General features: G+C 46.6%; 1 protein-coding gene across 1 annotated transcript; it reads left to right on the plus strand.

Annotated features, from left to right (window-relative positions):
- Nucleotides 1–12,625: 12,625 nt before the first annotated feature.
- FABP1 (fatty acid binding protein 1) lies at nucleotides 12,626–18,392 on the plus strand. Its single transcript, XM_019970279.2, has 4 exons — nucleotides 12,626–12,796; nucleotides 15,013–15,185; nucleotides 17,378–17,470; nucleotides 18,268–18,392. Exons 1-4 carry the CDS (start codon nucleotides 12,730–12,732, stop codon nucleotides 18,316–18,318), a joined length of 384 nt encoding a protein of 127 aa, XP_019825838.2. The 5' UTR covers nucleotides 12,626–12,729; the 3' UTR covers nucleotides 18,319–18,392.
- The last annotated feature ends 5,863 nt before the right edge of the window (nucleotides 18,393–24,255 follow it).

A 24,255-nucleotide genomic window follows, 5' to 3' on the forward strand; every position in this document is an offset into this window, starting at 1 on the left:
TTTCTCACATGGCAATGACTGCCTCATTTTAATCAGTTAATTATTTATCAAACAAATACGTTGTGGGGAAAAAATCAAATAAAAGCAAGTAAACAGTACCTTTCCATGACTCTTTCCCTTCCCACTGTTCTCTTCACAGGTCACACCTATGAACTGTCTGGGATAAACACTTCCTTCCAGACTTTCTCTACATACACGTGGGTGTATGTACACCTATGATCATGGTTATTGGGTTTTAAAATTTTAAATGAAATCATATTATGCACTTTTTTCTATAACTACCTTTTATTGGGGTTTCCCCAGTGGCTCAGTGGAATCTGCAATGCATGACACTCTGGTTCAATCCCTGCCTTAGGAAGATTCTCTCAGTCAGGAAGATCCCCTGCAGGAGGACATGGCAACCCACTCTGGTATTCTTGCCTGGAAAATCCCATGGACAGAGGAGCTTAGCAGGCTACAGTCCATGGGGTCGCAAAAGAGTTGGACACAACTTAGTGACTAAACAACCACCTTTTATTACCTTAGTAATACATCTTTGGAAATATTTTCAAAACAGGATGCATTCATTCTTGTTCATGGACTATGATCTATGTAAACAATCCTTTATTGGTGGATATTTTAGTTATCCTTTCCCCAGCTCTGTTTGGGCAAAATTGTATTAAATAACACTACAAAGAGAATATCAATGTGGAGGATGTTCATTCATGAACCAAGCAAGTTCAAGCTTTAGGGTTAAGGATATTCCAGGTCACAGACCCTTGAAGTAAGTGGGGACTACATTTTAAAGTTTAATCAGAATTTGCTGAGCCCATGATACATATACAAAACCAGAGAATCCATCAGGAAGGGGAGCCTGGCACAGGGGTCAAGTGACAAGGCAGCCTGAAGGAATTCTGCTAAACAACTTTCATCTGCTTTGACTGTTTCTGTTGAGCTGTTGACATAGATGCTGGATTTTGCCCTTGGGATTTTAAAGGCATCATGGACATTGGACTATGTACAAACAACCTACTAGGAACTGAAGCTGAGTGGAGAGCAGAGAAGGGAGGGCTCCCAAATACCCAAATAGCTTCATTACATTATTACAGCTACTGCTATTTTCATCAAACATTTACTGATCCTGACCCTGTGCCAGAGACTATGAAAGCCCAGTAGCAGAGACAAGGATGAATGCTTGTACCCTATTATCAAGCACCTTGCATCGGAGGGAGGAGAAGGCATAAAACCAGGAGAGGTTGTAAAATAGAGTTGTATAAACAGTGAGAGAGGGGCAGCAACTGGAGTCTAGAGTGAGAAGGAAATACTTCCAGCTAGGAGGAGCAGAAAGGGAAAAGGGGAGGAAGATTGTCTTCAGATGATTTTCTTTGGTAGAGGCAGTCCTAACGCGGTTGGAAAAGAATTGCCAGACACAGAGCATTTCAGAAGGGAGTGAGTTTATTAAGAACAAAGAGCAGTGATAATGTGAACACTGCAAGTGCAATGGGCCAAACTTCTGACAGACCAGGGCGAGTCAATGGTTCTCATGGTTTAGTAGCCAATTGTTATGCCCTCAAGACAGAAAATTCCTGCTGGAAGGTTGGCATTAGGAGATTGGTCAGGGCTTCCTTGGTGGCTCAGATGGTAAAGAATCTGCCTGCAATATGGGAGACCTGAGTTCAATCCCTGGGTTGGGAAAATCCCCTGAAGAAGGGAATGGCCACCTTCTCCAATATTCTTGCCTGGATAATCCCATGGACAGAGGAGCCTGGTGAGCTATAGTCAATGGGATTGCAAAGAGTCAGATGTGACTGAGCGACTAAGACTAAGACACTATAGGGTGATCACTGGAGTGGGTATTTTTACCTAATTTGGGGGCAGGAAGCCTGCTGGTGATGATCATGGGGGCTTTTGGAAATGTTTGCAAAGGGGTTAAGTCAACTTCACAGGTGACCTTGGTTCTGGGCTCCACTTCTGTGGCCTTGGTACAAGACCTCGCACCTGTGGCCTTGAAGCAGGACTCAGCATCTTCTCCCTACATCTCCCACCTGAGCAGATGGATGGTGTTAACATCACCATGGTAACCCAGGCTGCCGCTTTCAGGAGCATCTTCAATTCTTCCCATACCTTCCCACCCACCTATAAAAGTGAAAAAGCAAAAGTGTTAGTCATTCAGTCATGTCCAACTCTTTCTGACCCCATGGACTGTAGCCCACCAGGCTTCTCTGTCCATGGGATTTTCCAGGCAAGAATACTGGAGTGGGTAGCGATTTCCTTCTGCATGGGATCTTCCTGACCCAGTAATGGAACCCGGGTCTCCTGCATTTCAAGCAGCTTCTTTGCCATCTGAGATGGATCCCCAAATGCTCTCAGTTACAATCACACAATAGCTCTCCAATTCATACCCACTCACCTCTTCCCACATTTAGATCTTCATCCTCTCCTGCGAGAATTTTCACAGGAGTTTCCTAATCTACTTATCCACCTCAAATTCTCTCTCCATCCAACCCATCTTTCATACTATCTAAGGGTGCTGTATCAAAATCACAAATCTGATTATCATTCCTCTGCTTAAGAACTTTGGCTGACTTCCCATCACCTAGCACAGCAATATCGTAAATTTTTTAACTAGCGTATCAATTTCCCATCTTTTTGTCCCATTTCCCTGTGTTCTTGTGCCAGTTCTTAATTTGTGTCTCTCAGCCCCTTCCCCTCGATTCACCACTCTGCTCTGTGTTTTGGGGACTGGAGTCTACAAATTATATTTTCTGAACTCCTTTGCCAGCTGCTTTTCTGTTAGGATGTAGGGTATGCCAATCAACCAACCAGAATGCAATTGGACATCAGAAGGAAGAGGCAATCCTCCTTATTTGAAGTTCTCATGGCTGTTATTGTGGCAGTAGGAGTACAGTGGCTCTAGATTCCAGCAGCCAGGTCAAGGTGGATCCAGAACTGAAGGCGCCAACAACCTCCAACACCATAGAGGCAAGTTTAGATCTCTGGGTTCCAGCCCAGGGGCATCACCAGCTTCGAACCCCCTTCTTCCTTTTGCTCTTACATCTCCTCCAACACCTTGGTAACCAATATCCTGTATTCAATTCCTGCATTTGAAATACCTAGGGTAATATCTGTTTTCCATACTGGGCTCCTGTACTACTAGTTATATACTATTTTTCTCTAAGTGACCCCTTTTTAAAAAGAAGCAAATTGACCTTATCCAAAGCCATAATATCCATGAGGTTGTACGTGCAGAACTATTAATATTTAAGTTGTTCATCTATCTCCCATCTTTTTGGGGAAAATTTATTTATTTAGTCAGTTCCTTATGGTTTTGGCTGTTCTGGGTCTTTGTTGTTGCATGGGCTTTTCTCTAGTTGCGGTGAGTGGGGGCTACTCTTTAGTTACTGTGCTCAGTCTTCTCATTGTGGTCACTTCTCTGGGGTGGAGCACAGGCTCTAGGGTGCTCAGGCTTCAGTAGTTGCGGCTTCCAGGCTCTAGAGCACAGGTTCAGTAGTTCTGGTACACGGGTTTAGTTGCTCTCTGCAGCAGGCAGGATCTTCCCCAAGCAGGGATCAAACCCATGACTCCTGCATTGGCAGGTGGATTATTTACCACTGAGCCACTGGGGAAGCCCTGTCTCCCATCTTAAATCATATCTTGTGCTGATATACACCCAATTCTGGGAAACTATAGTCTAGAGGCTACAGTGTAGCCTCCATGTCACCATCTGGTTGTAGCCTCCCTCCCCGGCTCCTGTCTCTGGTTCTTCTATAAACTCTTCCATCTTCTTCTCTGTCCTTCCCCCCAAACCATATGCCTTTCTTCAGCAACAGCATATTTTGTCACATCTTTGCATGCTTTGTTCTCCATTCATGAAACTATCTTGATTCCTTCCCTGAGCAGAAAATTCCTTCTCATTCTTAATTTAATCATCCCCTACATTCTGAAGTGAAAGTGAAGTCGCTCAGTCGTGTCCGACTCTTTGCAACCCCATGGACTGTAGCCCGCCAGGCTCCTCTGTCCATGGGATTCTCCAAGCAAGAATACTGGAATGGGTTGCCATTTCCTTCTCCAGGGGATCTTCCCGACCCAGGGATCGAACCCGTGTCTCCCGCATTGCGGGCAGACGCTTTACCCTCTGAGCCACCAGGGAATCCCAACATTCTGAAGTATCATTTAAACTTCATGCTAGTCAAAGGGCAGCTTTGACCTCTTTCACACTCCCCTTACAGTGAATTCCTTTGTAGATTCAAAATATAACCTGTGCAGGAACTTCATAGAGTAGGTCAGCGTGTCACTTGTTGGGTGAATAGTCAAGAAGTAGATGAGTTATCTGATGCCTGTGGCTTCTGTGGGATCTGAGGCTGGATAAAGGCTGCCCCGGAGGAGGGAGCAGAGTGGTGCACACGATCGCCACGGAGCACAAGATGAGTGCTTACAGAGTGGCCCAAGGGAAATATCCCAGTAAATCCAATACAGGAAGAGCAGCAGACCCTAACTTTGAAGAATTAACATTCAATAAAATACGCTTTGCAGGGCACCTCTTCTGAACAAAGGCTCAGCAGTAACCTCAGGACCTTTCATTTCTTCAAAATCTTGCTTCATGCACATGGACTGTCTGGTTATTTGGTCTAGAGCAATAGGGCATTTCTAAACCGACGGTAACCCAGCCATCAGTGACTCAAGAGGTCAATAGCACCTAGCCTGTTGTCTTATCAACATTTTCTAGACTCATGTTCCATGGAAAGTGCAATGCTAATCTCTGGTTTAGAAGAATTCTGGGGGGGATTAACCAAGATACTCCTTTTAAAATTATAGTATTGGAGGGGGATTTGAGAAGGGATGCGTGTATGTGTAAGGCTGAGTCCCTTCACTGTGCATCTAGAAGTACCCCGACATTGTCAGTTGGCTATACCCTAATACAAAAGAAAAAGTTCAAAGAATCACAATATGGAAATAAGAAAAGTCAAAGACAAGCTTTAGGGGTCAAGCACATGGGGTTCATGCTGCTATTTGGCAGCTTCCTATTTGGGTAGCCGTTACTAACTGCTTCTCACCTTAGTTCTCTCATCTGAAAATGGGAATAATAATGCTTACCCTAGAGTATCGTTTTGAAGATACAGTAATAATTTTCATTTTTTTAAATTGGGATATGGTTGCTTTACAATGTTGTGTTAGTTTCTACTGTATTGCAAAGTGAATCAGCCATATTTAGAAACATATCTCCTCTTTTTTGGATTTCCTTCCCATTTAGGTCACCACAGAGCACTGTGCTGAGTTCCCTGTGCTATACAGTAGGTTCTCGTTAGTTATTTATTTTATACACAGTAGTGTATATGTTAGTCCCAATCTCCCATTTTATCCCACCTCTCCTTGGTGTCCACACATTTCTTCTCTATGTCTGTGTCTCTGTTTCAGCTTTGCAAATAGGTCATCTGTACCATTTTTCTAGATTCCACATGCATGTGTTAATATACAATATTTGTTTTTCTCTTCCTGACTTACTCCACTCTGTATGACAGGTTCTAGGTCCATTCACAGAGAAAGCATGTACTTAGTCAATTAGTGGAAGGTGCATTTTGTCGCTATTAATGTCATAGAATTCATGGAACTGAATAGAAATCACGAAAGAAGTTGTCGATCTAGAGGAGCTGAGCCCCCCAGGAGGGCTACATGCAGAGGGACTGTAGAGCTGAGCCTTGAGCAGTGTCAGCAGAGTGACCATCCTGACTCTAAATGGCTGATGATTCACGGCCCAAAGACACAGAGAATGCAGGGCTGAAGGGTGGGGGTGCTAAGTTGGTCAAGGGTTGCCTGGGGAGAGCTTTCTTTTTGAAGTGTCAGGCTGACTGACTTTGAAGCCAGCTGGAAGCTTCCAACACTCAGAGGGCAAGGGCCACAAGGACACAGGGACACAGGGCAAGCAAACACTATTAGCTTTTACAGCCTACACAGGAGCTTTACAAACCAGCCTTGCAGATAAGTTTCAAGTTCTTCCTTGTTACATCAGCCCTCAAGTTAGTGCTACTGCCTCCCATGTAATTCACAACACTTTCTGCTTTACTGCATCACAGTAAACTCACCGTGGGCCCAAAGTGAATCACAGGAAGGACTCACTTTTTATCATAGGGCTAGTCCAAAAGGTTATTGTAGAAAAGGAAATTTTATTGAATACATTTTTCAGTATAGTCTGCGTAAGTGTGATTTCTCTTACAGGGCAAACTACCACCCACAATTTTTGTTTGGCATATTTGCCCTTGTGCCCCCCTAGTGACTTCTTCAAGCAGGCAAGACCTCTAAAAGGCCAAGGGTGTTGAGTGGTTCCCATTCTAGGTACTGGACAGTTGTAATAGGAGGGCATTCTTTTTTTAACATTTATTTACGTTACATGTCATTTACTGGACTGCATCAGGTCTTAAACTGTGGCCTGTAGGATCTTCCATTGCAGCGCACAGACTCTCTAGCTGTGGCTCACAGGCTCAGTCGTTGCAGCTCGTGGGCCCTCTAGTTGTGTCGTGACAGCACTAGAGAATGGGGGTTTCATTAATTGCAGCACATGGGGTTTCTCTGCTTGTGGTGCATGGGCTTAGTTGTTCCTCAGCATATGGGATCTTAGTTTCCTAACCAAGGATGGGATCCGCGTCCCCTGAATTGCAAGGTGGGTTCTTAACCACTGGACCACCAGGGAAGTCATAGGATGAGATTCTTTAAGGAGTTTACAATGATTGAAGAGACAGAATAGAATATGATCAGCAAGGCTTACGAAGGTGTTTTAAACATTTTTGCAGAAGGATGTACATCCTGAAATCCCACCCAAAGGATCTGAAATAGCACGTGACAGAAAGAAGAGACTTGCAGGAGTGATGACATGGCCAACCAAGCTGATACGAAGTCTTCCCTCAGGATGAACCTGCCGCTTGAACCATAACAGTGTTTCCGATGTACGGCTGAGGTTACAAGAAAAGAAAGAAAAATCCCTTGATGCCAGGAACTCTGTAGGAACTGAAAGTTGGAGCAGTAAGCAGTGAGCTGAGCCTGGAGCACCTAGAGACATTACCCACTGGCCCAGGGAGATGGGAAGGAAACTTGTCCTCAAGTTTTGTGTGTGTGTGTATGCTCAGTCACATCCAACTCTTTGCAACCCCATGGACTATAACCAGCCCACCAGGCTCCTCTGTCTATGGGATTTCCCAGGGAAGAATACTGGAATGGGTTGTCATGTCCTCCTCCAGGGGATCTTCCAGACTCAGGGATCGAACTTTCATTGTCTCCTGCATTGGCAGCAGGGATTCTTTAACACTGAATCACCTGGGAAGCCCTGTCCTCAAGTCAGATCAACATAACAGTTGGGCTTGAGCTGAGATACCTCTGGGCACACAGCAGAAGCAGATGCAAAGTGCTGTGACCCCCTCCTCTGATAGGACCTTCACATTCCTGAAGGTGACACAGGTTGACAACGTGTTTTCAGGAGACAGTCAGGATCATTCAACAGATAAGTAAGTGGAGCCCCAGAGAAGCTCAGTGCTTTTGTTCAGGGTCACACATCTGTTAGCAGGAGCCCTAGACCCAAAGTCAAGTCCTTCCCCTCCTGCAGCCCTGCCTCTAAAGAAGTATGGCTCATGTGGCATCTCCCAAAACACCCAGGAAATTGGACAAACTGGAGCTGCAGGCGTCCTGGGGTCAGATCCAAGTGCAGAGGAGCCTGGCCTCAAATGAATGGCGGTCATATTCTGGCTACCAAGAGGCTGTCCCTGCTCCCATGCCTCCACACTGCTCACCTAGTAGGGAAAGTAAAGAGAAAGACTGTCTGGTGGGGCTCGGAGGGGGCTGCAGTCTCTGAGTGGACAAAAATCAGAAGCTGAGCCTGTGAAACAGGAGTCTTTTTTTTTTTCTTCTTGGAAGCCACTTGAACTTTGTCATTGCAATTGGACTTATCTCCTCTTGTGTTTACTTAGCTCGTGGGCGAGAAATGTCATTACCCTTTTTGATTTTATGGAAAACCATTTACAAGTGTTAAATATTGCAGTGGCTACTAATCTCTGTGGCTTCAAGACACACACACACACACACACACACAGTCTAGCCAAGAGCAGGCTATCGAGGGCTGCCTGAGAGTCTCCCTGTCTTGGGTCTGGGAGAGGGAAGAAGTCCTTGCTTCATATCTGTAGTCTTGGTCCACATGCCTCTGTCAGGCTGTCCCTTTGTGTGGAGGCTGTAGGGTCTCCAGCAGCTAGGCCAGCCCCTTGCCCAGTCTCTGAGCCGGTCACGCTCAGTGCTGCCTGGATGGGGAGGCAGGGAATGCAGGGCAGGTGGAAGGGTTGCAGGGAGTTGGTTCTTAGGCACTGCTCTCCCTCAGACACTAGAAAAGGTAGCCAATCCAGGCTTCCTGATAGGTCTCTGGGAGTGATACTGTCCTGCCCTATGAAGAAACTTTTATGATGCTCTGTCCCTCTCTCCACCTTGGGGCCCACTGAGCAGCACTGTGGGTGTGGCATTTGACATTCATGGTCAAGGGGAGAGAGTCCAGATGTGGAATTTATGTCCGGTATCCCTTTACCCAAGAAGAGGTGTTAGGCAGGCATGACTGCATACTAGAGTGTGGTGTGTCCAGGCCACTGCCAGTGATCCTCGCAGATAGAGCAGGGAGGGTTTTGAGGTGGGAGGAGGTCTCAGGTATAAATGAATTTAGCCCAAGGCCCAACCACCGTACAGTCATTAGACAGACACATGCCAGCTGTCAGCCTGTGGGCATTAGCCTCCATACGCTTCCCTGATGGCTCGGTGGTAAAGAATCTGCCTGCCAATGCAGGAGATTAGGGTTTGATTCCTGAGTTGGGAAGATCCCGGGGAGAAGGAAATGGCAACCCACTCCAGTACTCTTGCCTGGAGAACCCCATGAAGAGAGGAGTTTGGTGGGCTACAGTCCCTGGGGTTGCAGAGGGTCAAGTATGACTGAGCAACTAAACAACAATAGCCTATGTAACCCAGATGCCAGCAGAGATTGGATGGTCCTCTGGGGTTTGAACAAAATTAGCTTGAATTTCTCCTAAACCCAACCTAAGATCTCCCTCAGGGAGATCCCTGAGGGAATGCATCCCCTGGCCACTGGTCTTCCTGGTACCGTTTTCAGTACCAGGTACTGTTCTCAGTATTTCTTGCTTTCAGTACCAGGTACTGTTCTCAGTACTTCTTGGTTTCACTGTGCTGTCTCGGCTCCATCACATCAACCCAGAAGTGAAGCTCAGCCCCTCATCATTTTCCTCTTGCACATCTATTGATGCAAGAATTATACTGTACTGAAACATGGAGGTAGCTGGGGAGATAATTAAAGAAAGATGGATGGGGATTCACTTGGCAGCAAACAAGCAGCTTCAGATTCAACATCAGTCCTCCTAGAAACCTCCCTGTGCCTGGGGGTGCCTTAGTGACCTGTCACCCCATACCCTCTTGCTGGCCCCTCTCCTTTCGGCATGCTGCCCTGCTCCATCCTCTCTCCAACCATCCGGGAGAGAGAAAGAAGATGGAACCAGTGTCTCTCTCTCCATCTCCTGATCAGCACAGCCCTGCTTCATCATCTCAGCCTCACTGAACACCTCCCCAGCTCCCTCGCTCTCTCTCCCAAGCAGCTTATCTGATCATTTCCTCTCTCTTACACACACACACACACACACACGAGTTTCCTCTCTGAGACAAATTCTGATTCCAGTTCTTAAGATAATGGATTTTACTTCTTTGTGTGTGTTCAGTTGCTTCAGTCGTGTCCAGCTCTTTGAGACCCCATGGACTGTAGGGCATCAGGCTCCTCTGCCTATGGGATTCTCCAGGCAAGAATACTGGACTGGGTTGCCATGCCCTTCTCCATTTACTTCCTTACATATCCCATCCCCCCAAAAAATCATCGTCCCACCTGGTGGAGACCCTCAGTACAAGGAGACATATTTAAAGGGACCTAAGGTTTCCCTGGTGGCTCAGATGGTGAAGAATCTGCCTGTAGTGCAGGAGACCTGGGTTCTATCCCTGGGTCAGGTTGGAAAGATTCCCTGGAGGAGGACATGGCAACCCACTCCAGTATTTTTGCCTGGAGGATTCCATGAACAGAGGAGCCTGGTGGGCTACAGTCCACAGGGTAGCAAAGGGTTGGATACAACTAAGTGACTCACACAATTAAGGTTCAGAACAAGACAAGAGGAGGCTGTGCCGTCATCCTCTCTGGGCCATTTTCCCCACTTCCATCCCAGTGCCATGGCATTCGTGGTAACTAAAAATGGCTGTGAGTTCTCAACATACACGTCTCATGCTTAATGTGCTCCAGGGACCATCCTGACTTGTGGCCTGGAAAGCACATTGTGTCCCAGGCACTGCTAGAGGGAGGGCAGAGCAGAGCCCGCCTCTGCACTTGGAGGAAAAGGTTTACTGGTGCCAGATCCTCGGGCACATCAGCCACTACCCTCTGCCCACACTGCTTGGCAGGTAGTGATCTCCCCGTGGCAGGATGTATGCTAGTGCACCTGCCAGGAAAGCCAGAGCCAGGCTCTGGCATGAGCACGTGGACTTCTAAGGTACTCTGCTGGATCAACAAGTCTGAACTCTGGAAGTTTGGGAAAGTATTGTGAGAGGGCTGGAGAGAAGGGAACGCACCTCTACTGTGGGCTGACACACCCTGTTAGTCTTGCTCTGGGGCACCGGTGTCCCCTGTCATGAGTCCTCAGCTACTCACGGGTCCCCTACCTCAGGCACAGTCAGAACCTGAGGGCTTTCTAGGATTGCAGAGCAGATGGCCCAGCAGCCCAGCAAGTTCTGGGGTGCAGATTTCTGGTGGGGAGGGCTGCCAGTTTGGCAGATGAGAAAGTGAGCACCTTGGTGACTGTGCTACATGTAGGACCAGATAAGATCCCCTAGCAGGGGAGAGAACTATCCAGCAAACAGAGAAAGCTCTGCCTGGAATCTCCTACCATCCGCTCAGACTCAAGCTGGAATGGCAGACCAGAACTGCAGAGAAAGGAGAGAGACCGACAGGGGTGGGAAGACTGTCACTGGCTCTTGGACCTGGGGTCCACAGTACCAGCCCTATTCACATCCGCCCATGCTAAACTTTCAGCCAGGCGCAAATCTGTTAGGCACACACACACACACACACACCAATCTCCTGGCTGCCCAGCCCCAACGATTCAGTGGTTTGATAGGGTGGACCAACCTGACTATTCTATCTCTTGTTTTTGTTTAACGAGAAACAACGTGGCCTCATTGTCCGCTGACCGTTTTTATTTGCTGACTCATCATTCACTGGACGTTGACTACGTGCCTGTGTGTTGGGAATACCAAAGAAAAGGTACAGTGGAAAAGAAGACTTAGAGAAAAAAATCCCAGTAGGAATGAGAATATAGATATTTGCAACGTGTTCTCTGAGCCCAGAGGATTCACAGAGAAGATGACCAAGGGGAGAAGAAAAGAGAGGCAGAGGGAGCCCCGTGAAAGCCACAGGGAGGCATGGATACCCTGATAGGTTTTGTTGATCCAGGAGGTCCTACCCTCTTCTTTCTCCTAACTTGTCTCTGGCTGATTAAATGTATCTCAATTTCCACATGTCTGATTTAAAGGTATCCTTTCACACTTCCAAAAGGATACTGTGCACCTGTGGGCATCAAGGAGGGATTCCCAAAGCAGCTCTAGGGGCTGATGACAGGTTTGTAAAAACTAAGTTTGTGTGACGATAAAGATGGGAAGACTGTGGACATAGTGGGGGAAGGAGAGTGGGGACGAACTGAGAGAGTAGCATTGACATATATATATCCACTACCATGTGCAAAATAGCTAGCTAATGGGAAGCTGCTGTACAGCACAGGGAGCTCAGCTCAGTGCTGTCTGATGACCTAGAGGGCTGGGCTTAAGAAAGAGGGGATATATGTGTACTTACAGCTGATTCACGATGTTGTCCAGCAACATAGTGTACAGTATGTAAACTAACATAATATTATAAAGCAATTACCCTCTAATAAATTAATTTTAAAAATTATTTTTTTAAAGATGGGAGGAGATCGTAAGGTTATATAACTAAAGTGAGATTTTGAGGCTGAAGGGATTCCTTGGTATTTTTCTTGGAGCATCTAGATTTAGACTCCAACACACACAAACACACACACACACACACCTACATGTATATGGGTATACATACATGTGAACATGCACACACATGCAGGTTTCTGTGTATAGGTATGTATGGGCTTCTCTGGTGGCTCAGTGGTAAAGAACCTGCCTGCCAATGCAGGAGACAGGGATTTGATCCCTGGGTTGGGAAGATTGCCTGGAGAAGGAAATGGCAAGCCATTTCAGTATTCTTACCTGGGAAATTCCATGGACAGAGGAAGCTGGTGGGCTACAGTCCATGGGGTCACAAAGAGTCGGAAACAACTGAGCGACTAAACAACAACAATAGGAAGGTATGCACACACACACACACACACACACACACACTTCACAGGAAAGGGGCGTCTTAAAGGCTGCAGGGCTGGAGGGCTTTGCACCTGATTGACACTCATCAATGTTTGCTGAATTGGAGCAATCCACTGCCAGGCCCATCCTGTTTTTTTATCGTTGACCATTGCTCTCAAGAGTTAATGTTTGACCCTGGCCATAAAGGAGATGACAGCTGATGACTTGTGACCGACTTTTGGAGAGGAAAGAGCCCCCTATAAATTAGCCCACACCAGCCCACACTGGCAGCCCTGCCAGAAGAGCTGTTGGATCACCGCCACCATGAACTTCTCCGGCAAGTACCAAGTCCAGACCCAGGAGAACTATGAGGCCTTCATGAAGGCAGTCGGTGAGTGCTGGGCCAAGGCTGGGGATTGTGGCCATGAAGGCTTGGCCCTGCAGGTGGTGGCCAGTCAGGGTCCTGAAGTCAGACAAGAGGAGCAGTTCAAGCTTCATACAGATTTGGAATCATGTTCTGCAGGTTCCTTGTGCAGTTTTGGGCTATTCCTCCCTGGACAAGACTATGCCTTAGGGAAGTGGAAATGGCACTGAACTAAGATCTGATCTAGAGTGAAGTCATCTCCATGGCCACCTCACTGGGTGACCGTGTTCATTCACTCATTCATTCCTTTCCCCACTCTTCTAACAAACTTTGATTCAAGGCCAACCACACGCTGAGCAGAGTGCTGTGCTGAGCAGATACCACAAAGACAGATAACAATGAGCCACATTTCAAGGTCAGAATTTAGAGAAAGAAAAAAGAGAAGAAATAAATGCAACACAGCCTCTCTTAATGTGCCTTGAGTGTTGACTCAGTACCAGGCCTCGTGCTAAAGCCCCGGACAGCCAACTTTCTGCTGTTAGCTTCCTCTCACTCAGTCGTGTCCAACTCTTTTCAACCCCATGGACTGTGGCCCACCAGGTTCCTCTGTCCATGGAATTCTCCAGGCAAGAATACTGGAGTGGGTTGCCACTCCCTTCTGCAGGGGATCTTCTGGACCCGGGGATTGAACCTAGGTCTCCCACACTGCAGGCAGATTCTTTACCGTATGAGCCACCAGGTTGAGTCCTCACCAAAAACTCTGAGCTCGGCACTATTATTTTTCCCATTTTACAGGCAAGGCAATGAAGGCCTTGACAGAGCAACTAATGCCAACCGGGGTCACACAGATCATAATCCCAGCCTGAGTTGAGATATAAAGCCAGCACTAGTTCCCAGGGACCCCACTTTAAATCCCTGTCACCCACCCACCCCACTGAGTCACTTACAGGAGGATGTGGAGGCCATGGGAGGGTATCAGGGGAAGGCTTGGTAGGAGTGAAGGTGAGCCTTGGGCCTTGGGAGATGAGAAGGTGTCCCCTGGGGGCTGGAGGAGGAGATTGTGTTCCAGGGGGAGGAAGTAAATGGGGTGGGGAGACAAAGAAGAGTGCTGAGCAGGAGAGGGTGGGGAAGAGAGCAAAGGCAGAGACAGGAAGTCTTTTGGGGTGGCTGAGAGCTGGGATCTTCTCCTGTAGGACACAACACAACACCTCTTGTCCCTGCATCCCTCACCTGGCAACAGGAGCCTCCCCATCACTGTCAGTGCACCTGGTTTTCCTGAGCCTCAGTTCATATGACAGCACAGACACTCTGACATTCATCACACTCTGTCCCCGGAGAAGGGACTCCTGGTCCATCTTCCTTAAAAGCCTTGATGGCAGAGGTGGAAGTAGGGATGGGGGCATAGGCTTGCCAGGCACGATCCTGCTGTGTGCCTCTTGCCCCTGAATAATTTTTTAATTAATTAATTTTTTATTGGAGGATAATTGCTTTACAATGTAGTGTTGGTTTCTGTCATACATCAGCATGAATCAGCCATAAGTGTATGTATACCCCTTTCCTCTTGAATCTCCCTCCCATCCTGGCATAATTTTTAAGAGCTTCCCTTTCACTCTCAGGAGGGACCTGGCTTGGGAGACAAGCTGATGGTCACCCTGAGTGTGGAGGAAAAAAATACTTACTCTCAAAGAGCAAAGTCTCTGAGCTTTAAACAGGGAGGACGGAGGAGGGAGAGTGAGTAAGAAGCAGGTGCTCAGACGAGGAAAGCTTCCCCAGGGCTGAGAAGTGATTTTTTCTTTTTTTAACAAACCAAACTGGCAAGATAGTGGGCACCTGAGGTCAGGCCAAGTCAGGCCCACTGACCTTCCCTTTCAGAGGTTGAAGCTCAGTTTGCTCACAGGGCTCCAGGAAGTGCCAAGGCCTCAGGGATCTTTCCTCCCGCTTCTCACCACAGGGTTTCTCTTGTGACCGCCAGCTTGCAGGTCCCACCTCTGCTGTTTAGTGGCTCAGTCACATCCGACTCTTTCCACCCCCATGGACTGTAGGCCACCAGGCTCCTCTGTCCATGGGACTCTCCAGGCAAGAATACTGGGGTGGGTAACCATTTCCTTCTACAGGTGATCTTCCCAACCCAGGGATCTAACCTGGGTCTCCTGCATTGCAGGCAGATTCTTTACTGACTGAGCCACCAGGGATGCCCCACTCCCACTTCTGCCCACCCCTAAGCCTTTAATGCTTCTCTCCAGGGATGCCCGATGACATCATCCAGAAGGGGAAGGATATCAAGGGGGTGTCGGAAATCGTGCAGAATGGGAAGCACTTCAAGTTCATCATCACCGCTGGCTCCAAAGTGATCCAGAATGAGTTCACCTTGGGGGAGGAGTGTGAGATGGAGTTCATGACTGGGGAGAAGATCAAGGTAGGAGGCACCCCCTCCAGCCACCCTCTGCCTCCATAACTTTTCCTGGAGCCTGGCCCCAGACTTCCTTCCTCAAGGCTCCCAGCTTACAATTCCTACTGCTGAGACCCTATCTCTAAACCCACAGCTGGGGTGGAAAGGCAGTGAGATCGCAGAAACCAAGACAATATTGTCTCCACATGGTTCAGTGGATAAAGAATCCACCTGCAATGCAGGGGACATAGGAGACGCAGGTTCGATCCGTGGGTCAGGAAGATCCCCTAGAATAAGAAATGGCAACCCACTCCAGTATTCATGTCTGGGAAATCCCATGGACAGAGGAGCCGGCCGGGCTACAGTCTATGGTATTGCAGAGTCAGACACAACTGAGCGACTAAACACACAAGCAAAAAACACAATATTATAAAGCAATTATCCTCCAATTAAAAATAAATGAATAAACCAGCTCTTAAGAAGCTCTTAGGGAAGGTGTCAGTTTCCTGGGACCTCCTGGAGGAACTCTGGCCTGAGAATCTGTTATTGTTGTTCAGTTGCTCAGCCATGTCCGACTCTTTGTGACCCCATGGACTTCAGCACACCTGGCTTCCCTGTCCTTCACTATCTCCCCGAGTTTGTCCTTTGAAGTTAGTGATGCCATCTAACCATCTCATCTTCTGTCACCCCCTTCTCCTCTTGCCTTCAATCTTTCCCAGCATCAGGGTCTTTTCCAGTGAGTTGGCTCTTCGCATCAGGTGGCCAAAGTATTGGAGCTTCAGCTTTGGCATCAGTCCTTCCAGTGAATATTCAGGACTGATTTCCTTTAGGATTGACTGGTTTGATCTGCTTGCACTCCAAGGGACTCTCAAGAGTCTTCTCCAGCACCACAGTTCAAAAGCATCAATTCTTTGTCACTCAGCCTTCTTTATGGTCCAACTGTAATATCCATACATGACTACTGGAAAAACCATAGCTTTGACTAGAGGAGAATCTGAGCTGTCCCATATGGAGGGTATGGGGGAACCAGACCCGGAGCAGGAGTCTAAGATTCAGATCTTCCAGGCCCAGAAACAGACAAGTGAGAGTCAGTGCAAAACCTTAACAGAGCCCTAAGTTCATCCCTGAGCCTAAGGAAATGGCTTTGCCGAGCCTAGAGCTGGTGATCATGGGGAGAGACTTCCTGAAGGAGGTGCTGGCTATACCAGAGAACCAAGGCTCCAGGCAGGCCTTCAGATCAAGCCTAGCAGGTTGGTCAGTGACTCCTGGTCTTCGCTACCTCATCTGTGAAATGGACACAGTCACTTCGCAGAGCAAAGATAGTGGGTAAGCCAGCATCACCTCTATTGGGCTGTGGAAAAGGTATGCAATTCAAGCTGGAGGTAGGATGTGTGAGTGGTGGGCAGGCGGTGGCAGGGAGATCCAGGCAAGGGGGTGCCCCTCACAAAGGGTCTCTATTCCTCCCTCCCAAACCCCGCATGCCAATACTAGCCTCACTGATACCACCGAGCAGAGGTCCTCACTCCTCTCCCCCAGCATCCCCGACCCCAGAAAACTTTGTGCATCTGTCTCAGCACAACCATTGGTCTTTTTTTTTTTTTTTAACCTTTTCTAGTGGCTCTTGACTTCTGCTTCCCCAGATGAAACATTACAGATCAGGAAACCTATGATAAATTTTAGAAGGGAAACTCTCTTATCCGCCAACAGTAAGGGGCAAACAGTCATGGCCCTTTCCAGCTGTCGATTTTGGAGGCAAATTTTAACCTTGGCCAGTATCTTCTGCTCCCTGCTGGGTTTCTGTTACCTCTCCCTGGATGTGTGAAAAGGAGACCACAAGAGGAAAGATGAAGGTGCTAGAAGGAATAACATAATGTAACACAAAACCAAGACAGGTGTTCTCCCAAACGGCCAGTGTTTTGAATCTACTTCCTCCCTCCATTAACTTGGAGAATTGTTACTTGATTTTATTTTAGTGTTTGATTTGAGACCACTTAGCCATCCTATGCTGACTCCTGGATCACAGCCCATAAATGAAAAGTCTGACAAAAGAAGCCCTGCCGTTTTCTTCAGTTCTTACATAACCTCACTTCTGTTCAGAGCCAGGGAAGGGGGTTTGGTTGCTGTAAGCAGAGTCCCATGCCGGGGAGCCAACCTCATTAGTGAGAGAGTTACTCCCTCTTGGACCCGTCCTCACAGGCTATTTCTTCTGTCCCCTACAGGCAGTGGTTCAGCAGGAAGGTGATAATAAACTGGTGACAACTTTCAAGGGCATCAAGTCTGTGACTGAATTCAATGGTGACACTGTTACCAGTGTAAGTCTGCACTCTCAGCTTGGGGGTCCTAGTACCTGGGGCTGGGTGGGGAGGTGGGTAGTCGGGGGTCAGGGGAGACATGAAGAGCAGTGACTATTTCCTGTGGTCAGTCTCTCCTATTGCTTCCTGAGCATCCTTTGTGCCCCAGGCAGTTTCCACACATTTTCTCAAATCTTCCCACCAATGCCAAATTTCCTAAATGTGGAAACTGAGGCAGCATACAGCCAGGAAATGGCAGAGCTGGGGTTCCTCTGAACTGGATCTTACTCACAAGACTGATATCCATGGTGATACACTGCACAACCCTAGGAGGAGCCACTCTCATTACAGATGAGGGGCTTTGTACATTTCTTACCATCTTGCAATGAATGCCAATAAGGCACCTGTGGAGAAGGAAATGGCAAGCCACTCCAGTATTCTTGCCTGGAGAATCCTGTGGACAGAGGAGCCTGGCAGGCTACAGTCCATGGGGTCGCAAAGAGTCAGACACAAGTTAGAGAATGAGCAGGAGCAAGAAGTGTTCAATGAAATGTTGAGAAATTGGATTGGATTGAACTGGTCTTGCTCTAAGTCACTGATGTAGAAAGGAATTCTGTAAAAGACAGGACAGCTCTGCATGTGAGGAAGTGACAAAGACTTGGCATGGGATTTTAGAAAAGATTGCCGATCCTTCCTCCGGTCCTATAGAGAACAGAGGCGTTTCTGAGTTGCTGCATATATTAGCATACTGGGGGTTTAACTATTCTTTATAATTCTACATCAGAGGAACATTTCATGATTTCTTTTCTGGCTTTCAGACCATGACGAAGGGCGACGTTGTCTTCAAGAGAGTCAGCAAGAGAATTTAGACAAAGTCTGCATTTCATATTCTTTTAGTATGTACAACTAATGTAATAAAGTGAACTTTGTTTTAAGAAAAAAATGTCTTCTTTTTGCTTAAAGGAGGAAGGGGAAGGGGAGTTAAAGGAGAGAGACTGAGAGAGAAATGGACCTGGTGTTGCCTCTCTCTCTCTCTTTTTTAATATTTATTTTTGTTTATTTGGCTTCACCAGCTTAGTTGTGGCATAGAACATTTGGGATCCAGTTCCCTGACCACGAATCGAACCCAGGCCCCCTGCATTGGGAGTCTTAGCCACTGGACCACCAGGGAAGTCCCCAAAATGTCCTTTCTTCTTAATGGCTTTTCCTTGATGGGGTTCTTGAACACTGATCACCTCTAGTTTTGTAAATCTTGATCATCTACATGTTACATCCTGCGGGGTTAGGTCTGATTCTACCCTGAAAGCAGACCCCAGGCTGTCCACTCAGGCAACCCTATAAGGAACACATGATGTGGCTGGATCTGTAGACCAGCCCTGGAATGACATGTCCCGCTGGACAGCCACACAGCAAGGAGCTGGAGCATGAGGCTGTGGGGTGGACTACGTCACTCCCATGGGGATAGAGAGAGCAGGATCGCTGGACAGGCAAAGGGAAGCCATGCCCACAAGTGTGGCCTTGGCAGCCCCACCAGCCCCACCCACCTGAGGACATGAACAAAAGGAGCAGGCCCTGAACCACCCAATGGACAATTCTCCCTCTAGGGAGTGCCAGAAGTGGACAGAGAAACCTCTAGAAAGTCCTTCTGGGCTGTGGGCAGAAGCAGATTAAGGGAGAAGAGGAGTGTTTCCCCAAACGGTTATGAGTTGAGTTGCATCTCCCCAAAACTCACGTGTCAGAGTCCTAACCCTCAGCCTCTGATTGTGACCTTGCTCAGCCATAGCCATTACAGATGTAACTAGGTAAGTTAAAATGAGGTCATGCTGGAGTAGGGCGGGCCACTAATCCAATATGGCTGGTATCCTTATAAAAACGACAAATGTATGGGGACTTCGAGCTTCCCAGGTGACTCAATGGCAAAGAATCTGCCTGCCAATGCAGGAGACATGAGTTTGATCCCTGTGTTGGGAAGATCCCCTGGAGGAGGAAATGGCAATGCACTCCATTATTCTTGCCTGGAGAATCCCATGGACAGAGGATTGTGGCAGGCTACTGTCCATGGACTTGTAAGGATTTGGACATGAATGAGTACAAGCAGAAGCAAGATGAGGGCTTCCCTGGTGATCTAGTGGTTAAGACTCCAAGCTCCCAATGCTAGGGGCCTGGGTTCAATCCCTCGTCAGGGAACTAGATCTCAAGTAAAGATCTTGCATGCATGCCACAACAAAGATTGCTTGTGCTAAGACCTAGCACAGTTAAATTTAAAAAAAAAGAAAAGAAAAGAAAAGCAGAAGTTTGTGGAAATGGAAACATGCACACAGGGAGTATGCCGTGTGGAGACTGGAGTTATGCAACCACATGCTGAGGAACTAGCAGAAACCAGAAGAGACCGGGACAAGATCCTTTTCCACCTCCCGCGAAGGGGGCGGAGCCTTGTTCACCTTGATGTTCGAGTTCTGGACTCCAGAATTCTGAGATAACAAATGTCAATTGTATGAGCCAGCCAGAGAGCTGCCAAGCTCTGGAATTTCTATCTTACATCCCTCAGCTCTCAGAACTGCATCCAGCCCACAGAAATCTCTCAACAAATGTACCTTGATGATACTTAGAGAATAGACTTATGGTTGCCAGGAGGAAGAGTGGGGGGAAGGGATATTTAGGGAGTTTGGGAGGGACATGTACCCACTGCTGTATTTAAAATGGATAACTAACAAGGACCTACTGTACAGCACAGGGAACTCTGCTCAACGTTATGTGGATGGGAAGGGAGTTTAGGGGAGAATGGACACATGTGTATGTATGGCTGAGTCCCTCTGCTGTTCACCAGTCATACCCCAATACAAAATATAAAGGTCAAAAAAAATTTCCAGAAATTCACTTCTGAAAAAAAATGTACCTTGATGAACAAATGACTCTGTCACCTTTCCCACCTCCTCTCCCCCCTTTTCTGGAGGTGAAGCCCAATTACTTTTTACTTGCATAGTATCACAGGCCACAATGGCAACTCCCTGCCTCTCTCTCTTACCTGTGAAACTTCACCCCACGAACTGTCATCTTCCCTAAAAACAGCACAGGTCATAATGCATCCCAGTTCACTGACTTATACATGAGAGTCAAACTCCACAAATGGCATTCACGTCTCTATAACAGGGATCAGTAAACTTCTTTTGCAAAAAGCCAGAAAGTAAATATTTTCAGTTTTGTGGGCCACCCAGTCTCTGCCACAGCCCACCAATTCTGCTGTGGTTAACACTGAAGCAGCCACAGATGATGCCCAAACAGGTGGGCATGGCTGTGTTTTACTGAAACTTTATTTTTGAACACTGAAATTTGAATTTCATATCATTTTCATGTGTTCTTCTTTTGATTTTTTAAAACTTTTTTTTTAAATTAATTTTTTATTTATTTTTAAATGTTGTTTGTGCTGAATCTTTAGTTGCAGCGCACAGGCTTTCTCCAGCGGTGGTATACGGGCTTAGTTGCCCTGAGGCATGTGGGCTCTTAGATCCCAGACAAGGGATTGAACCCATGTTCCCTGCATTGGAAGGTGGATTCTTAACCACAAGACACCAGGGGAGTCTCTGATTTTTATTTTTTTCCAACCTATTTAAACATGGGGAAATATCCTTAACTCGCACACCACGTAGAAAAAGGTGGTAGCCAGATCTGAGTCATGGACCCTATGATTAAAGTGAAGACCTTGAAGTGGGAAAATTATCCTGGATTATCCCACTGGGGCTAATGAAATCACAAGAGTTCTAAGTGAAAGAGGCAGGCAGGAGGGTCAGAGAAGGGGTGATGTCCTGCTGACTGGGGACCACAAACCAAGGAATGTGGGCATTCTAGAAGAAGCATTTAGAAGCTGGAAAAGACAAGACACAGGTTCTTCCCCAAGGATCTCCTTATTGACTTCTTTCTGCATCCTTAAGAGAAGTAAACCTGAGCCATCCAGGTTAAAGGTTATATCTGGCCTTTAATACACGTCTGTTAATTCACTTGTGGGGTGGTGGACAAGAGGCTTAGTCTGAAGGGTTTGGTGTGGCACTGGATGGCAGAGGTTTCAGAATGCAGAGTTCACCCTTGACTCTTTAATGATCTTTCTATCTATTCTGCTGTATCTATGTAGCAAACTCCACTTTTACTGACTGATAACACTACAAATTAATGTGTTCTTCTAAAGTTCAACCGATCACCATGACGTAAATATTCCCAAGTCCAGTGGCAGGTTATCAGTGTGATGCTATGCAGAGGTGGGAAGAGGCGTGTGTGGCTGACTGTCTCGAGCTGGTCTAGCACACCACTGCTTGTCTCTGTCCTTCACCCCCACTTTCTCAAGTAGGGGAAGGGACACCCCAACAGAAGCATGGGTGGAATGCTCATGGACCACTTAGGATGAGACAGGCACTGTTTTAAGAAACCTATATTTTTAAAAACGTATCTTGGGGTACTCTTTCTACCCCCTTCTGATGTCTATATCAGAAGCTTTCTCTATCTCCTTTACACTTTAATAAAACTTTATTACACAAAAGCTCTGAGCGATCAAGCCTCGTCTCTGGCCCCGGATTGAATTCTTCTCCTCCAGAGGCCAAGGATCCTGGCCTCTTTGCATGATTCAGCAACAACCTTTCATCTTGGGGGGCTCGTCCGGGATTCTTCAGGACAAGATGGGAGCTAACAATTCCAGCCTCACTGCTTTGAACTGTATCCTGAAAAACTGGGATAGATTTGATCCCCAGGGCTTAAAGAAGACACACCTGGTCTTCCTATGTGATACTGCATGGCCATGGTATCCATTGGAGGATGGCAAATGGTGGCCGGTTGGAGACACTGGGGCAACTTATTCTGTGCTTATTGAAGCCTCTGGCCCACTTTCTTCCTGATCCGCTTCTGTAATGGGACTGTCTGGACAAGCCAAAAGCTTTTCAACAAGCATTAACAGAACTCCAGGAGACGACTCCTGACCCAACCTCTGAGTCAAGCAAGCCTCTATTTGAGCCAGGAATCGAGCTGTCAAAGTGCCAGGAATTGATTCGTGGGTACATCACACTTGAATTAAGAGGTGGCACCATGACCGAAACTAAGTGACTTCATTTTATGTCTTTACTTTCTATGCTCTGACTTTGTACTTTTCAGATGGGCCTGATAATCTATGTGAGCCTACTTCTGCTGACTCCAAAAATCTTGAGTCTGCCATTTAATCCTCAAGACAATGCCTTCCTGTCCTGGGCTCACTCCTACGCAGCATTTCATAATCAATCTAACTGCTGGGTCTGTGGAGTGGAAGGCTTCCTGTGGTGGACATCTCCACTTCAAGGAAAAGACTTTCTCCAAGTCTGCGAATACATTCAACAACAATCATGTGATGCCTCTTCCTAAACTGATGACATCTAACAACCCTAAAATGGACTGGTGCAACACTTGTACTTTAACTATGGACATAACGTGACTTTTAATTTTGATTATACATTGTCTCGGTTCGATGACTGTTTCACTACACATAAGGCAAATAGGTCTAGATCTAATGGTTTTTTTACCTGATGTTTATTAAATATGGGATGAGGCTATATGGCTAACTCCTGAAAAAGGACGTCTAATATCTACTGCCCCTATATGCTGGGAACAATCAGAGCCATCCCCAAAAGTTAGCCAACAACTTAATTACAATGATTGGAAGCAATTGGGATTTTTGCCTCAGGATATATGCAACGTAATCATTCCCATGTTTTCCAACTCCAGTTCAGGTCCTTCCTTTGCCTGGCCAGGCACTAATTGGAACTGGATATCTCAGTCACGCCGGCTTGCTCCAAATGGGACCTATTGGATATGTGGCTCTTACCTATGGGCATGGCTTCCCCCTGGTTGGATAGGGAGATGCATCCTAGGGTGCCTTTACTCGTGGCTTTATGTTTTCAGAGCTTCCAGAAAAATCTGCTGATTTACCCCACCTTAAAACTCCGTGGGCAAGGTCTGTATTTCACTGGTATGATTATTTGGCTGCAGTGTTTGTTCCCTCTCTGGGAACTACAGATGTTATGCTACGAGTAGATGCTTTGACTAATTTTACTCAACAGGCATTGCAAGATTCTCAAAAAGCTATTTCAGCTCTTAATGCTGAACAAGCACAAATTAGAAAGGTGGTTTTACAAAACAGATTGGCTTTAGATATTTTGACAGCTGCGCAAGGAAGAACTTGTGCCATTATTCATACCCAATGCTGTACATATATACCTGATATGAGCACTGATGTTACTTATTTTTCTAAACACATGAACAAGATGACTGGGGCTATGGACACTCCTGAAGCCTCAATTGCCTCACTTTGGGAGACGTTAACTGGTTCCCCATGGTGGAAAACTATCTTAATTACAATAATTCTGATTGTTGTAAAAAAAAAAAACAAAAACAAAAAAAAAAAAAACGTATCTCTTATAGTAACACTCCATGGTATGTAGAAATAATGAAACTGAAGCATGGATGAAATAACCAGCCCAAGATCATCTAACTAATATCAGGACCACTGATATGAACTTAATTTGTGTCAGTGTACATGATCTTAAAAACTACACTGAAGAATTCTCTAAAACTGCACTAATACAGTAGACACCAGCTACATTGGCTATTTTCATTGAAATATAATAGTTAAAAGCTCAGTTCATCACTCATACTAGACGCATTTCAAGTTCTCAGTTGTCCCATGTTGCTAGTGGCTACCATACTGGACACAGATAAAACACATTTCCATCATGACAGAGAGGTCTATTAACACTGCTTTAAACAGACTGTCAGAAAGAAAGAAGCCACACACA

Source organism: Bos indicus, chromosome 11 (assembly GCF_029378745.1).
Source record: "Bos indicus isolate NIAB-ARS_2022 breed Sahiwal x Tharparkar chromosome 11, NIAB-ARS_B.indTharparkar_mat_pri_1.0, whole genome shotgun sequence".
NCBI lineage: Eukaryota > Metazoa > Chordata > Mammalia > Artiodactyla > Bovidae > Bos > Bos indicus.

Excerpts from the sequence above, each read along its gene's own strand:
- FABP1 (XM_019970279.2), top strand. The coding sequence starts at position 12,730 with ATGAACTTCTCCGGCAAGTACCAAGTCCAGACCCAGGAGAACTATGAG. Across the intron at positions 12,797-15,012 it reads GGCCTTCATGAAGGCAGTCG|GGATGCCCGATGACATCATC; the intron begins GTGAGTGCTGGG and ends GCTTCTCTCCAG. Across the intron at positions 17,471-18,267 it reads ATGGTGACACTGTTACCAGT|ACCATGACGAAGGGCGACGT; the intron begins GTAAGTCTGCAC and ends TCTGGCTTTCAG.